Consider the following 17,545-nt stretch of genomic DNA (forward strand, 5'->3'; position numbering starts at 1 on the left):
ATTCTACGAACTTTTGTGATTGTAAGACTCGTTCTTGTTGTCTATTTGCCTTTCGTTTGTCTGCAATGCAGCAAACAAGTTTCATTTCTCTTCCTTCTTATGATTGTGCAGCCGCGATAGCTGCAACAACACAAAGCACCGTTCGTCCATTTGGCGTGTTCCGCTGAAATGTTCTTGACTTTACCTTTCTTTCTTTGCCGCCGTCAAGTCAATTTTCCTCATTTCTCCTTATTGCTAGCGTCTACTACGGTACTTGAGCCAATTACCCAATTAAGATTCTGCGATATCATCTTTTGTGCGGCGGCCCAGTAGCCATCGAAGTTGCCATATACTGTCCCAGCAATATTGCTTTTATTATTGTTCATATGTTCTTTTCCTGAGTTTAACTTCGAAGTCACACGCTGCCGAAAACGAGCGATTCGGAGCGCAATACCGAGTGCTTATTTTTTCCCACCGATTTCGCTATTTTGCATTGTAATGTTGCATTGTGTTGACCGAAAGCTGATTTGTTCTCGATGATCAAGTGGCAAAGCCTCAAATTCTTAATTTGTTTTTATTAATTCTCAGTTTATGTCCAATCTAACGGAACTATGAATGCACAAGTGAGCTGCCTTTCTAAATTTTAAGAGCCCCTTGTGCATTACATATTTTTGTTTTTGTAATATATTAGAAACACTCAAAAATGTTGCAAAATCATCGGTAGCACAGTTCGACGCTAATTGTTTGTTCAAGACACGATTTTCAAGGTCTACTGTTGGTAACTTGATGATTTGCTCGAACTATGTTGAATATTGCGAAGGTTTGCCACTCGTTTAACTCTTCTTTTTACTCAGTTATAAACAGCCTCTTAAGTAGAAATAATAAATAATTGATTTTCATGTTTACTTTCACAGTTAAAATTATCGCAACACTAAGTAACGCATTAACATAAACCAACGACGTCCCAGATTTTTTTTTTGTCATGACTCGTAGATAGTTGTGTCGCGCTTCAAGTTTGAGGTAATGTTTCGGTTCCTCGTTGCAAATCATATTCTTTGATAATATAGTGAAATTAATTTTTTGTGTTATACATGATTTTTCTAATTTCTTTTTTGGTTACTGTATGTAGCTTCTTCAATATCTTTGCTTAAGAATCATGGTGATTTCTTGCATTATTTACAACGTCATTTGTAGGAAAAGCCTTCAAATTATGCCAACATAATGTCGTCTTATTTATCTTGACAACTTTCACTAAGCTTTCATTAAAAGCTTTCAGTATGGATGCTTTATTAATCATAAATATTTTAATTAGTTCCCAGCCAAAGCCAAATCGAAATTCTTAGTTATCTTGACAACTTTCACTAAGCTTTCTTTAAAAGCTTTTAATAAGGACTCAGAGAATTTTCAGATGTGTAAATTCAGTATTCGGTATGACCCTACTTGTATTACTAAGGCCCCAAAACTTTAATGTGTAGTCTGTTCAAACAAGCGACTTGCAGTTTGTATTGGAATTGTCATGTATTTTTCAACCTCTTCAGTTCGCAATAAGTAGATTCGTAGAAAAAATGCTGCGCATAGTTAAGTAGCAAAGAAATAGGGAACGACAATTCGACTCAAGAAACCATGTCGCGGCCAGCGACAACCCAATAAACATTAAACGCGATTCAGTTTCGAGTAAATATGGGGAACTCGTGAACTTCTTGAGTCTCACTCCATTTAAGAAGACCACAGTTTCAAATATGATTCTTCAAAGATTGTGGCTGGAATGAACAATTGTGCTGGGTATCAACTTGAGAACTACGAATTTCTAAAAAGTTGCTGAAATTGCTTTTCAACGCTTGTTGGGAACCTGTGTACGTGCGTATGCATATGCAACTCTAGGCGACACCAGCAGCGCCAATATTGTCGTTACATTGTTGTTTTTGTTATGCAGCCGTGCGCAGCGTACCGAACAACAACGATTCAAATCTCTTGGGAAACTGCCAGAAACGCTAAATTTTCAGGCTGTTTGTTTGTTTGTGTGTTTGCTGACTGGCAGTGATCGCTTGCTTTGCGCATGCGCAGTTGCAACGGCGAGCAGCTACCACAACAATTGGCATCTCGCTATGTTGTTTGCAACAGTGCAACAATGGCGTGGAGGAGCCGCTGCATGCAACATGCGCACAAAATATTTGGAATCGCTGTGACGGCGATGACGGCAACCAAGCATGTTGCATGTAAATGTAACAGCGCTTTTCAGATTTTCTTAACGATTTCATGAATTTTTCATTTTACTTCAGCTACCTGCTTGTTGTTGGTATTCCGGGCGTATTTTAGTTTCTTCTTCTTTTATGCATTTTTTGTTGGCTCAAAACAATATTATTATGATTCTTCGCGTTGCGCGCGGCGTGTGTGTTTACAAAGCATAAACCATAAGCGCTCTGTCATGCCTCTAATGTCATCATTTCGGTTTTTCGGCAATCTTCGCAGACTCTCCTCTATTGTCTTTGCGCATAAGCTTATGCATGTTTACCGCTTTTTATGTATGTAAATGTGGCATATTGCTCTTGCGCTTCTCTAACTGTAAAGCGCTGTAGGAAAATACACTCGTTTTATGCAAAACTTTTCGATTGTGCTCAGAGATCACCAAACTGAATTTGTTTTATCCGAAAGTCTAAAATTTTGCGAAGAAATATCATTCGATAAGGCTAATGCATAACAAATATATCTAATTATTTCTTTAATCAAAAACGCGCCTTAGAGTATTCATAACTTTTGGGAAATATTTTCACGGCTGTATGGATGTTTTTCCAATAGGGTTGCTACCTCTGGTTGCGCGCTTGCTGGTAAATAAATGCTTTTAGTCATCAAACTCACATCAGGTATTTTTCAATGTACTCTATGTGTGTAGGAGCGCACATGCGCAAACTCATGTTTGACCCAAATCGACGGCAGCGCTGCAAATGTTGTCACTTGCGATTATGCCAACTTAAGCAATGTTGCCATCGTGTTGCATACTCAAGTTGCTCGTGGGCTCAGCTGCGCGTTTGTTTGTAAATATTTGCTGAACTGCATATATACATTTGCGAGTGTCGTATCTGTAGAAGCAGTCAGATATTTAAATTTTCAGGTGCGCATTGCACAAAGGCAAGCCGCAGGCATAAATAATATGTCATTTCGGAGATGCTGGTGTTTTACGGTGCCTTCCCAGACCCACAGGCTCCATGCTAATCCAAACGAATTTCAGTTGGCGAAAGTGAAGTTGTTCAAAATCGTTTATGATGATTCATGATTCCCATATTTTATTATCATGTCATTCAATGATGGTGCTCAGAACGCGGTGCACACAAAACGTTGCGAAATGCTTTTGAAACAGTGCGCGCATGCGCAATTGCCTATGTCGTGTTTATCAGCCGCGGCCAATACATAATCATCAGCGACGCTTCACAACGCAACGGCATTTACATACACACATACATACATTATGCTTAGCAGGCTATGACACATTTATCATATTGCATGCCACATTTTATTTCGGTGACACTTCTCAAAGCATGCGCATTTGTGTCTATATACTTGTATATATATATACTCATGGAGATACACAGGGAGTGTGCGCTTGTGTGCCCAACCAACCTGTGCAACCTGCCTGTTCGTACGCATCCACTCAATGTGAACTAGGTTGAGTCGTTGAATTGGCTGCTGTGCGACGCGCTGCTGTTTCACACAATTTATGGCGGCGGCAAATTTCTCTTGCCGATGTTGATAAGACTAGGTGTTGGCAAATGTCATAAACTGATCGCAGATAACCGAATTTTTTCGAAATACTCGTGCTTGTTGTTGCAATATACAGTAGGTTGATTGTGAGGAATCGCATTGTTAAAACGGTGAGGCAACTACCTCAATTAGCGGAAGTAAAACTAAAGTTACCCAACACTTTTTAAATCGAAGTTAATAAATTTAAATCACTCAGTTCTAGTTTTTTTCTAAAACAATATTTATGTTTCTCTTCGCTTAAGAATATTTGTTAGAAGTAGTTGTTTAGTTTTTCTGAAGCGAGTTCTTGAAAAAGAGTTGTGGAGTAAGAGTTTCTTCCAAATATTACCACTAATTCTATTCTGGAATATTAACCGAAACACCATTTGGTGCATTAGTCATGCAGCAGCGACAACTGCCATTGATTTTAATCGCCGCGCGTGATGTGTTGCAATAAGGTTGTCTCACTGCATAGGACTTCTATGCATATGAATTGATTCGTGGAAACGCGCCGATTCATTCGCAACGTTGCATTGTCTGCTCGACATGCCACACCCCCACCCACCGCTGCGCCGCATGTTGTATGGTCGAAACTCACTCGCTCTGCCATTCATTGGTGAACCAACGCGCACACACACCGCCGAAAGGAGTAAACAAGCTGAAATCGACACAAAGTTTCCACATAAAGCGTGCGGCGTGAGTTCACCGTCGAGGTTAAGCACATTGAACCGCTGCGTTCCGCGAGCGCTTAGCAGCCGCTGCTGTCCGATTGCCGAATGTGAGTGCGACTGCGCTCTCCTCAGGTCTTAATGATCGGCGCGCAATTTCCCAGGCTTTGCAATGGTCAGGAAATGCTGGGAAAATGTTTGCTAAGAATGCAAACACGAATGCCAGCTGAACTGCGAAAATGCAGTGCAATGCTAAACATGCCGAAGGGTTAAGATAGTTGTTGTTTTGCCACCGCTTTTATTCGCGTTGCACATGGCAAGCGATCCACACCGACAACCCTGTTGGGCGAGTAGTTACAGCAATATACACTTCATTGGCGTGTTAACTGCTTCTAACTTGCCACAAATGTCTTGTGCAACAACAAAACAGCAGTAAACTGGACAACGCATTTTACGATTGGTTCATATTAAGTGGCCGCGAGTGTTTGGTTATTGCGATTTCTTTTGTTTTGCGCCTGGTCGACAGCTACTTGCCACATCGCACTCCAACTGGAGCGGAAAGCACAACCGACGCGCACTTCCTTTGCGTGTGGCAAAAGTGATTTTTACGCGATTGCTACACTCCCATACCCATCTGCAACGTTGCCAGCGCCCGCGGCAGACTTACAATCGGTCGCAATAATAGGCGCTCATTCCTTAAACCGCCGACGAGGTCTCCTATCAGCCGTGAAATCAACAGTTGCACCAAAGTGACTAGGAAGTGTGAAACAAATGCAAAAAATTCAATTAATGTCCCATGCAACTTGCAATTTGTGTAGATCTTCTGAGAGTCGTAATTAAAAAGAGTAATGAAGTGGCGCATGCAACATGATCACATCCCTCCCACCCCAAAAATAATTTTTTGTTACTGTGATGTATATGATGTTCCCAAATCAAAAGTTTTGAGCATTCAGTTAGTGCCCTAATCACTGTTCTGCTTCCCTGTGCCACTGTTGATGTTTCGCATTCTGTTGAAGCCACTATTATAGAGTGGTTTATAGGTCAGAGTGTTGACTCCAGTTTTGCATATAAAGCCTTGGCTCACGAATATACAGGAATAAGGAACAAATGCACTAGTTATAAAATGGAAATTGGACCTGCCAGGTTACGCGTTGCTGTAGGTTGTTTTAAAAGATAGGACGTATGGTTTTGGCGTAGCAATGGCGTTGAGCCTTCAAACTTCATACTACTCGAAGCATATTGAACTTTCTTGAATAACTAAAAGCTAAATAAAACCAAATTTTTATAATTGAGCGAAAAGAACAGCAATGCTTAGAGAGCTGGCAGGCAACTGCGCTTAACCCAAAGTAAGGTGTTTAGTGCAATTATACTAAATATCAATGAAATTTCAACATCGCTAGATTTTCTCACATATTTATATTATTATCGTTCGTGTTTATATGCTCATGTGCCGTTTTGCATTGCCGTCTCAATGCTCGCCACTTGACCTACCTACTTAGCATATGCAAACAGCGCATTATGTAAGCACTTCTGCGCCTGCGCGGTGTCATTTCGAAAATTTTGTTGATGACAAGCATTATTTGGTAGTTACTCCACTTTCGTTTGGCCGATTTTTGCATAATTTCCGAAAAGCTCCCACGCCGCTGACATTCGCAATTTACTCATCAACGATTTGTTGGCACCGAGACAAACGACAATGCCATGCCGTCGAAAGTGGAGACATGGAGACAATGTGAAGTGCTTTATAATAATAAAAATGTTGTAACTTTAATGTTGCCACATTAATTGTTTCGCGCGTTAAAAGCGACATTTTTGAAACTCGCAACTAACAAATTTTTCCAGCTGCAAAACGAGCAAATAAAATTAGCCAATGCCAATTTCGCACACTGGTTAAAAATAGCAAAGGCAACATAAAAGCAAACGAGGGAGGAAAAGAGCGTGAAAAAAGGCGCTTGTGCTTGTGTGTCGCTTTTGTTGCTCCGAGTTGAACGGCATTCAAAAATTCACACCGCTGCGTAAACACACAAAGCGCCAATGCAGCAGCGAACAACGCGCATAAATAACGGTGCAACACGGCGAATGCTTTTGACATTGCGCCAATTGGGTTCAACGTTGCGAATGCATTCCGCGGCAACATGGCCGGCGCAATGGCAACAACAACAAAAGCGTACACGTACCAAACAATAACAATGCATTAAGAGAAAATGCAACGGAAAGGTCACAGCATTAAGCGGTGATGTCAAGTGATGTGGTAACAAGTGCTTAATTCAAATTTCACAAACATTTGCAACAGTAACGGCAACAATTAATAATAAATCAAAACAAAATTATAAAGACGTTGAGTTGAGCATGTGCATAGATATGTATTTGCATGAGTGTGCGAGTTTGAACGGCATATCAAGGTACTAATGCAACCGCCGCTCTGCCGCCGCCAACAGCATAAGTTCAACAAGCCAGTTTGTGGCGCGCCATGGCTGAGCCATGTGGGCGGCTGCGCAGCAACCTCTTCACTTGGGCGTGCAACACACAGCCCGAGGCACCTGTGATGTCACAATGCCACAGTCAAAGCTATTCATTCCGTTAGAGTGCTGCCATTGACACGAGCAAAAGCGAGACATGTGCATAAAATCGGAAAATATGAAGTTATTAAACGAAAAATTTTATTGTTAACTGCCATTGAATGTGTGTATGTGCGCATGAGTCCATGTTGTTGGCTGAACATTGGAAGAAGCGAGCACTTATGTTCGCAGCTTGAAGATTCGATACTCGAAAATGTAGTGTCTTGCTTAAACAGTTACATTCACACTGTGCCATTACAAAGGCCAAAAGCCCCCAGCAAAAAGCCTATTCAAGCCTATTTCATTAACAAACTATAATGAAAAGCGAAAGTTACTCATACACCTGCCTGCTACCCGCCGGCGTGCAAAGCCTTTTATTTCGTTGCCTACATTTCGGGTTGTTTTTTTCTGTTTTGAGATGCCAAAACCACTTGTCTCTGCTGATGTTACCGCTTCGCTGACTCGCATCTGCATATCTTTGCTATATCACGACTTCGAAACCGCAAAATAATAGCAAATAAATGAAATTACAATCAATGGCGAAGAGTGGCGAATGGTTGAAGATGCGCCTACAAGCGATCGCGTGCGTTCGGCCAGACGCCAAATACATGTTTTGAATTTTCTACATTATAATTTTAGTTAAATTTCATTACATCAGTTATTTTCTCGACACTTTTTCATTTTAATTGCCTAACTTTTTATATGCAAAGTTTTACAATTGCAAGTTACTAATTGAACTTATTTTGTTGTTTCAGATCCTACGCAAAGTCGCAGTGATCGTGTACACCGCCTTGGACTACAACCTGACAGTGGATGAACAGTGTCAAATGTCACATGAGCTGGAGGAACTGATCGCTTACATGACAGCAGAAGGTACAGCTTAAACTTTATACCTTAGACTTTTAAGCATAGGCTTATTCACCACTTTAGATCGCATTACGTCAGGTTCATATTGTTGTTTTTAGCATGCGTCCTACAGTACTTTGAGAAATAACTTGAACAACGCCAGCTTAAAATCTATAAATAAATTTGAAATTAATCAGTGTGGTTGTGGAATCCAAGACAGATTTGCGTAGTTGTCAGAAAACAGCAAACCAATTATTGTTTTTAATAGTGTCACAGAATCTGATTGTTTTTACGTTTTGCAAATCCTCTTAAAATATCAGGATTTTACCATAAACTCAATTATGACATATTGTATTTTATTCTTATGTTTTTCCCTTATAGAAATAAAGATAAATTAAATTGTAACAATTATATAAATTAATTTCTTAACTTACATTTCAAATCTGTCAGCGACTATGCTCTTGCTTTGTTTCTGATAACCAAACCGATAAAATTGATTTCCGTGACACCCAAAGCCGATAAATTTCTGTTTCGAACGTCAAACCAATTATATCTGAATTCATGACAACTACTATATTTTTTTATCGGTCACAATTCTGATTCCGACAACTATCAGATTCTACAACACTCCAGATTATCAACACGTGATCCGCTGACCACCAGAAGCGAGTGACGAATCGACCCAGTCACTGCCGTTCGGTTCATTCTCTAATTTATTTGCTCACTTATATATTTTTTCCATTTTCTGGTTTATTTTTCATAAAATCAGTGCAAAATACGAATCGGTAAACAACAATATTTTGTACGTTGTTAATGCTCTCTTGTTTGTTCTCAATTTCGTGTTCGTTAATTTGGCGTTGTTGTTGTTAGTGAATTAATTCAGTTGTTACACTTTTTTGTGTTATGTTTCGATTTATATTTTGAATGTTCGTGTTGCTGTCGTAAATTTTGGTTTTGCGGGAAACCGCAAGCGTCATGTCACCATCTGTCCGTTATCTGCGACTCGCGATCTGCGGTCTGTAGTTGGCGATCATTGATCGGCGGTTTGTAATTCAGTCTCACTTCAAACTGAATAACATTTCCTGTCTGTCCGTGTGTTTTTTGTGCTTGTTGTATATCGCGGCTCTGCAACAGCCGTTGCCCGACCACGAATTAAGAGTGGGTCTGATTTTTCAAGGACGCGTGTGACTAGTGCCCTGCTTTGTGAACTTCGTTTTGATCGACGGCGAGTGGCACACAGCGCTAAGCAGTGACGTAGCGGGATAGAAACTAGGTTTGAATTGCAAAATACACAGATATTGCTTTACTTGCCGATTTTGCCTTTGTTTTCGCGAATGAATAACACATTTTGGATTTGGATCTCGATATTTAAATATTTTCTTCTTTTAGCAACTACAACGTCGAATGAAACTGTTATGTTTTACTGTTTAAGCATTCAACTAAATTAAATATTATCTGGTTTTCAGAAAACGATGATGACTGCATCGATGAGGGCATTGATGAGGGCCACCAACGTTGGGATGATGAGGGCGATGATGAGAAGTGGAATGAAACCAAAGAATTTGATTATGTGCTTGAGGTAAGTTTGGAAAGATACTTCAGAACTTCAGCAAATAAGAGTTTTTGCAAACTCTAACTTAATGTAATAAATAACAGCATAAGACGACTTAGGTAGAAATATTCTCCAAGAAAGTATTAGCTGGACTCGAAGGATCACTAATGTGATGTTATGTAATAAACAATAATCAATACCAAAGTGCTTCTAAGATTGTGATGTAAAGCTCTGTGATGAGCTGCAATACTCCAAATCAATTTAACTGATTATGATTGCTCACCACTCCTCTGCTTAGCCACTAGGGCCTGTCACCGACGCTTGACTCTTTCGGTTTGTTCCCACACTTTCTGTCACAAAATTGCTTGTATTCACTTACAAGCTGCATTTAACGAGCATAATTGCTGGACCGTTATAATATTTTTATGCCATTGCTATCGTTGCAATCGCTGGTCGCTGCGGCTATGCTGCAATGCCTGCTGTTGACTCCAGATCGAGTGTCCATTGAAGTGGTTTAAGGTGTGCCCGCTGGTTTGCTTTAATTTGCTTACTTATTATTTCGTATTTTATTTATTTCTCTTCGTACTTCACTTTGACAAATTCACTGTTACGGATTGACAATCAGATTACCGAATTTAGGGTCACTAGACCAATTATCTGGCAGCGCATTGTTGGTGTTGCAACACATTTGTTTCATAACTCTTGAATTGATGGAAAATAAGTCACACTCAACACTTTTGGAAATATAAAGATTTGCGGACCCTTGGAAGTTATGCGGCAAATGAAGCTTTTTATGAGAGGTCTTTTCAAAAACCAGTCGAGCGCAACTGAAATTAGCTAACAAATAGAAATGTTTTTGCTGTGAATCGGAATTTGGAAGCAAACCCAGATCAATCTCTAACAATTACTTTCGGCGGCCGGCGCTTCAGCTTCTGTTCAAAAATTGGTCATATTCACTTTTTCGACTTTTTGGTCTCACCCAGGCAATTAATATACATTTTTCTACTGAAGTGCGAATTGCGTGGTTACGTACCGCAAGCCTGCGAAATGCAAGCTTTTCCTACCACCCATCTAGTTTAAGCGCCAGCTCGCTGTCTAATGCATATAGTTTTCTACTAATACACGCACACACACACATTCATTGCGTAGTTCCCCATAAACGTCCACGTGCATTGTAGGGGCCTCTGGCAACAATGGGTCAATAAAATACGTCAGCTGTCAGTGCGTTATAAACAAATGGCCAATATTCTAATGCCCGACAGTGTGGCAGGCAGTCGATTGGTTAGGCATCTCATAAGGACGGCTCTAGCTGAGCAACATTGGCGGCGTCTGGGCGCAGTGGCGATTGGCTATTGTTGTTACTTTGTTATTGCTTTGCTTCTGCACTTGCCGCACCGCAATAAGCCTAGCACTTGGCGAGCCAAATCGTTCAATATGTGCACCATTAAATGTGGCACAAGCATTCATATGCTAACAGTTATAGAAAACGTGCAACATGCCACAAAAGGCGGTTAGAAATGACCACCAACGTACTCGTGCAACCAAGTAAACACATTTTGCTTAAGCTAATGCATGTGCATGTGTGTGAATGTGTGAGTGCGATAGCAAGTAGATTGCGGCAGCAAAGTTATGCAAAAACGCTGGTAGCTATGCAACGCTTTGCCATGTTTATTGTTGCTGGAATTTATGGCAATACACAAAACATACAACACAAATACACACACATGCATTCTTAGCATATAATATTTATATGGCGAAGTGCCAGCAAATGAAAGACAAAGGTGAAAGGTGCTGCTGACAAAAACTGGAAAAGTAGCTGAGCTTTTTTCAACAGAAGATTTCTGTCAAATAAATATTGGCACACTTCTCGGCGGAATTTTCTAGTCAGACCAGTTTTCCACAATATTTGTGCATTACAAATGGATAATAAAAGTTGCAATTTTTCTTTCCACATACGTATGTATGTAGTATGTACATGTGCCTGTTGCAAGTCAAGTGTCAGGTGCCAAGAACATTTGTTGGTGATCGGCAGGTGCGGAAAGTCTAAACTTCAAAGACAATCCGACGAAACAAACTCGGTCATCCGCCTAGCATTGAGCTCCGTACACTAAGGTGCGTCAGTATGTAGAATGGGTTTGTAAGCCCCTTTATTTTGACAGCCAACTGCTTAAGAGTTTTACAAATATTCACATTTAACACACATTCGGAACATTTCTCACGGGGAAACATCGATCAAAGATATATCAAAACTGTGCGTTACATGTAAGAATATACATACATACTTATAAATGAGTCGTATATTGGTATAAATTGAATGAAATCGACTGGGAGCTAATTTGTATATAAATATGCATGTATGTATACGTGGGGTATATGTGGATATATACCAAATCTCTGCTCGTAAATAGCAAACTCAGTGAGACTACAGCAGTGCTGTTTAATTTTCCTCGCAATTTAACGGTAATAAATATTTCAAATACCCAATGCTTCTAATAACGCCATATTAATAACCAGTTCAGACATAATCCGCTTGTACAACACAATTTTTGCGGCTGCACAACTGGCTGAGCGAGCTGCTAGCAAGCGCTTATGCGCGAATGAGTGTTCACACATACAAACACATATATGCAAGCGTATTAAGGTGCTCTTGGGTGTTTGTGTGCTTGTGGTACGTATCTAGCGGATATAACAAAACGGCAACATTGCATCCTAGATATCAAATCACCATAAACAAGGTTGCATAACCCACTCGCTGGCATTAGCTGCCGCCCCGCTACACGCCGCGCCGCACGCGCAGCTTGGCACCTTCACCGCAAGCGATAATAACAATTTTCACATTCAAATGAATATTAAGAATTGTTATTGTTGCTGTTTCGCTGTGTGGCAAGTGCGACAAATGGCTGCTAACCGGCGTTGGTTGCAGCGAGCATAAAAATTCCGTTGCCAACAAAGAAAGGAGGCGCGCGGTAAGTGAGCGTTGCTGTGGCATTGAAGCGTGTGATATTCACATTAGAATGTGATCAACGGCTGTCGAAGACCGGAGGTGATCGATGAAAAACAAAGAAGAAAGCAAGAAAGAAAGAGGAAGCGAACTGTTTCAGAGGCAGGGAAAGAAATTTTTTTTTGCTGCAGCGCAGCGGTCAGGCGTAACAAAAGCGGTGACTCAATCGCGGCGGCAGTCGATATGACAAAACAAATATGAAAACTGTAACAATTTTCTTTAATGAATTTTCACACGTAGTTGGCATTTTGCATTGCCTTTTTCACGCTTTGCTGTTAATTGTGCAGTTGCTGCGCGTTTTGCGGCTTTTTCAGCTATCAGGTAACAGTCAGGCGTGAAAATTTTCCAGCTATGCAATAGCTTTATTCGTGCATAAGCGCATGCACATTTGCTTTAACACTAAGCATACATTGTTGTTGTTGCAAAGTTTAACTATCGCACACACCGCTGACAATGTAAACAAGTATTCGGCACTTGACAGTCAACGGAGTCGCTCAAGTGTGGCAATTCCAGTTCATATCTCTATTTACATACTCGAATACATGCTATTATGTACCTACATATTATATATGTATATTTATTTATATACAATGATCAATGCGAATTATTTAACTTGTTAGCGCTCCACTTCAAATTTTACAAATCGATTGTTCTCAAATCTTAAGTCTAGTAATTTATTTTGACTTTTTTATTTACGCTAAATTGTTGTGTCATTTTTTTTATAGGCCTGCAAAAATCACGTTAAGCCCACTGTACCTGAGGAGCATTACAAGGCGGTCTGTCGTGCGTTGGTTACTGAAACAATCGAGTTGCGCATATTCCTGCAGCAGGTCTTGAACGATGGTGAGTGCAAACAATTTCAGTTTCTATTGCAGAAGAATAATTTTAAATAATCTATAGGCACATAAGAGGGCCACACAAATAACTGGGAAAATGTTTATAAGTCATATTCAAAATCTTAGATATTCTTAAACTTAGATATTTCTATACTTAACATTTTGCCAAAATAACTGTCGTTTTGTCTTTTCATAGGTGCCGACAATCTCCATTTAGAAGCCGGTTCGCAAACATCCAAACAGGAACTGGCCAAACTGGGCTTCAACGATTGGGTAAGTCTTCAATACGCATTCTAGACAAAGAACGCTGACTGTAAGAAATATATCTGTTGTTCAGTAAACTCACCATTTCCATATGTGCAGCGTATTTACTTTTTTTTTAGCATATTAAGCGCTCTTCTACTGTATTTAAAAAAACATTTATTTGGTAATGGTTATTATTGTTTTTGAGGTTTTAGTTGTAAATTAAAAATAAAACTGGGTTTACTTAAGATATATGTAACAGGAATTTGAATTATCGGTCAAAAGCATTCGGTCGAAAGCAGTCACACCCTTTGCTGCTATGAATTCTACGCACCTATTCATACTATTGATTCGAATGTTTGTGTGTTTGTGTTCAAAGAGCAATGTTAAGCACAGCACGCTATTTAGGGCTAATTCACTGTGATTATGCCCTTTAATTGAATTAGCTGAACCCAACAAAGCTCAATTTGCCAACACGCATATCGGAATCAGTGTGTGTGTTTCCGTTGCAAGTTATATGGTGGACTATGGGTAATGAATACCACTTGTGTTGAAGTTGCTTTGCTCTGTTACATAAGCAATCAAAGCGCAGATATACATATGTGATAAATACATATAAACATTGTTATCTCATCAGTACTCAACAAAGCCGAGTTGTTCGGTACGTAAGTTGTCACAATGATTTATTACCACGGTTTTTTCAAAAAGACAAAACGACAGTGGATATGTAGAGAAGAGTACACATACACATCGATATATTATATTAAAAACAAATGCCGCACCTCGATACATTTCGGTATTCGACCAAAAGGGCAGGTATTATAATAATTAATTAAGTTTGAGCCATTATGTCTGCTCTAGTTATAATAAAAACATGTAAAAACAGTATTTTTTAAAAACAATTTAAAAGCTAGCTTCGTATTGCTTTTATTTTACCGAACAAATAAGCAATTGCATTGCATTTCTGTTAAGCTTTGTGTGGCAATGTTGCCAGACTTTTCCAAATAACATGTTATACGCATGTTTTACGTACTTACGTATGCACAAATAGACGCACGTGTGTGTGCACGACCCTTCACATGACAATTATGTGCTCGCCTTAGTGCCGGCTTTAATGATCCACGCTTATTTTGTGACGGCCATAACGCGCTGGTTAAACGCTTGAAATCTAATTTGGTTATATAATATGTGTAAGCGCTTTCTTTTCAAATCATTTGTTGGCAATTCGTTTTGGTTAACAACTGCAAGTGACAAATCATGAGATTAGAAATGCGATAAACAAATTTGTATACTCCCTCGCGAAGACCTATGCAGACAGTTATGTACATATGTATGTATTTCCGTTCATAATCTCATTGTCTCCAAAAACAGCGCAAAAACTTAGAGATCAAAGAAATGATCGATCAAACGTATGTGCAGTAACGGAAGTTGTAGTTAAAATAAGAAACTACTTTCTAACACAACCAAAAGCACAAATATAGACACACATATATGCATATAAAAATATAAAAATGTGTAAAAACATGTTTATACATTTTTATGTAACTCGTTTACTATCATTTTTATTTTAAACTAAGTATTATTATTTTCTTGGTTGTTTTTAATGCTGAAGTAACATTTTTATTCAATTATTTAATTGTGATTGCGCAGAAAAGCTTGGCAATTACCTTCACTCTTGCTAATTGCATAGGGTTATTCAATCATAGTAAAAAGGAAAGATTATACCATGTAGTATAAAGCTCACTTAAAGGGCTCTTAAATAGTTCCACTTTACTATTTAAATTACTATCGGAATACTGGTGAGAGCTCATCAAGTGCGTGAGAATGTGTAAGCAGCCTTAATTGTCTGAATGAGAAGTGATTAGTAGAAACCATTAATAAATAAAATTTGTTGCATATCAGTAATATTATCTTCTGTCAGTTATATACACTAACTTCTTCTCATCATTTGTTAAAAATGTAGTACTTCTTCAAAATTGTTTTGTTCAAAGTACAATTTTTTCTTTTTCTCCTCTATTTCCTAATAAATTCAGCACTAACTTCTTCGATTGCTACTTTATGCTTCATAATTAATTTCTCATTTACTTCTTATCATTTCACCACTTTATGATTTTATTCAATTTACGCTCTATCGTCTGTCGCCTTTATCAGTGTCTTTTTGTGAATTGCGTCATGTACTATAGATATAAATATACACAAACACTTAAAGAGGAGAACAAATAAAATCACAAATTAAAATGAAGCAAATGTCGCTCTCCTACACGAACTCGCTTCGGGCTCTTATCAAGCGCCAAAAATCTGGGTAAATAGTCACAGCAATTTATAGTTAAACGGCCTTGCCAATGTCATTTGCTGTGGCATAATGATTGTGAATGTGTTTATGTATTTATAGTTCCAACTTCATTCATACTCACTGAGTTTGCTACAAGTATTTTTGTTTTTCCTCTAAAAAATAATAAACATTCGATGACAATTCAAATTCACAGTTTATTTGCTCAATCGTGAGTTGCCACTCGGTTTTCATTGTCGCAGCTTGTTTATGCTTATGTTTTGTGTTAGTCTAAAGTATCTATTTGAAAACTATACGCAGACATCATAAAATAATGTACAATTGAAATATAGTAAGTGTCACTAAGTAAAGTGGCATAATTAATTGCGAGCCGATTTTGCATTGTTTAATTAATAAATGAACTATTTATACAATTTGATACCTTCAAATGTGAATGGCATTCAACAAAACACGTTCTCGTATTCTCTATTAAACGTTTTCTAAGCATTTGATATAGCAGCCTTGAGTCATTAGCTGCTGGAGCTATTGCATTAGTCTATGCTAACGTTTACTTATAAATATTTTTATAAACGGCTCAGAAAACGTAATTATGGTTTTGCATAGAAGCAACTAGTGATAATTATAAATGTGGAGTACATATGTAGGTCTACATTCGTCTTCAGTTTGGGGTTGTATCACTGTATTGCAAGAAACTAGGCTATGCAATATTTTGTCGGTTGAAGTGACGACTGCTAAGCAAACAATTTTTGTTGTCTTGCCCAGACCTTGCGAAGTGGTGATGCACTTTTCTTGCCACTGCACTAATGCGGCCGCCATGAAAACAAACAAAATTACACAATGGACACTCCCTCTTTGGTAGCGTTACACCTGCTTCTAAGTGGCGTTTTTAAAAAACTACTGCCATTTATATATTTATGCAAATAGCTTACCCCAAGCATAGCTAAAGCCAAAGTTCATATCAGTAAATTGATATTTATTCCGCAACTTGTAAAAACACATTTATCACACACAATTTTCTTTTCACGCACTTCCTTACACTACATTTGCACTATTCTTCATCGCACAGACTCGCTAGCTGAATGCATAGAAATTTATGTATTAATCACTGAACCCTTTATATTTTGACATTTTTTGCTATAAAACACAAAATTATTAAATTATCCACCGATTAAACATTTAGAAATAATATTTAACTTAAAATCGCGCATTCGCGAATTTATCACCGAATTTTAACAGATGACTTTAAAGCACGCAAGGAAGGAAACTGACATATGACAATAGCGCCAACCTTTGAATGTTTGAGTGGTTAGCAGAGTTGCATCCTGTTAAAAAGTTTAATATCAAAAATTAAGTAAACTAAGTATTATAGAAATATTTTGTAAAAACAAGCTTTTAAAATTTAGACATTTTTGAAAGAAATAATAATGAAAAAATATGCTTTCTTCACATATACTTTAGAATAATTTAATACACAATGCTTAGTGTATACTGTTTTAATGCAACTCTGCGGCGTTAATCACCTGTTCTAGTCAACATCCGCTTTGTGTTGAATGTTTCAAATGCAACTCTCAATTAGTCAGCTGTTCTCATTGGTTTCCGCCTAGTACTAAAAGCAAAGACAGAATAAGTTTAAAAGTGCAAAATTGCAATTAAATTATTATGTATTGCGTACTATAATAATGAAATATTTAAAAAAAAAAAAAAAATACAGCAATATGCGCTGTATAAGGTGTATAACTGCAAAGAGCGATAGTTTTGAAACTAAATAAATGCTAATATTAAGCACGGCAGAGTATTTGGTGAGGTTGAACAACGTTTTCGCAATCATTTGTGTAAT

The 17,545-nt window shown here is 38.4% G+C and overlaps 1 protein-coding gene across 3 annotated transcripts in view; it reads left to right on the forward strand.

Moving 5' to 3' along the window:
• spir (spire type actin nucleation factor) overlaps positions 1 to 17,545 on the forward strand; it is a 77,504-nt gene that overhangs the window by 37,843 nt on the left and 22,116 nt on the right. For all 3 annotated transcript variants that reach the window (XM_070107021.1, XM_014231001.3, XM_070107022.1), the window contains exons 4-7: positions 7,696 to 7,813; positions 9,253 to 9,365; positions 13,065 to 13,182; positions 13,372 to 13,448. In XM_070107021.1, the coding sequence (XP_069963122.1) occupies positions 7,696 to 7,813; positions 9,253 to 9,365; positions 13,065 to 13,182; positions 13,372 to 13,448 (426 nt within the window). The remainder of the gene's footprint in view (positions 1 to 7,695; positions 7,814 to 9,252; positions 9,366 to 13,064; positions 13,183 to 13,371; positions 13,449 to 17,545) is intronic.

Source organism: Bactrocera oleae, chromosome 3, assembly GCF_042242935.1.
Source record: "Bactrocera oleae isolate idBacOlea1 chromosome 3, idBacOlea1, whole genome shotgun sequence".
Taxonomy (NCBI): Eukaryota; Metazoa; Arthropoda; class Insecta; order Diptera; family Tephritidae; genus Bactrocera; species Bactrocera oleae.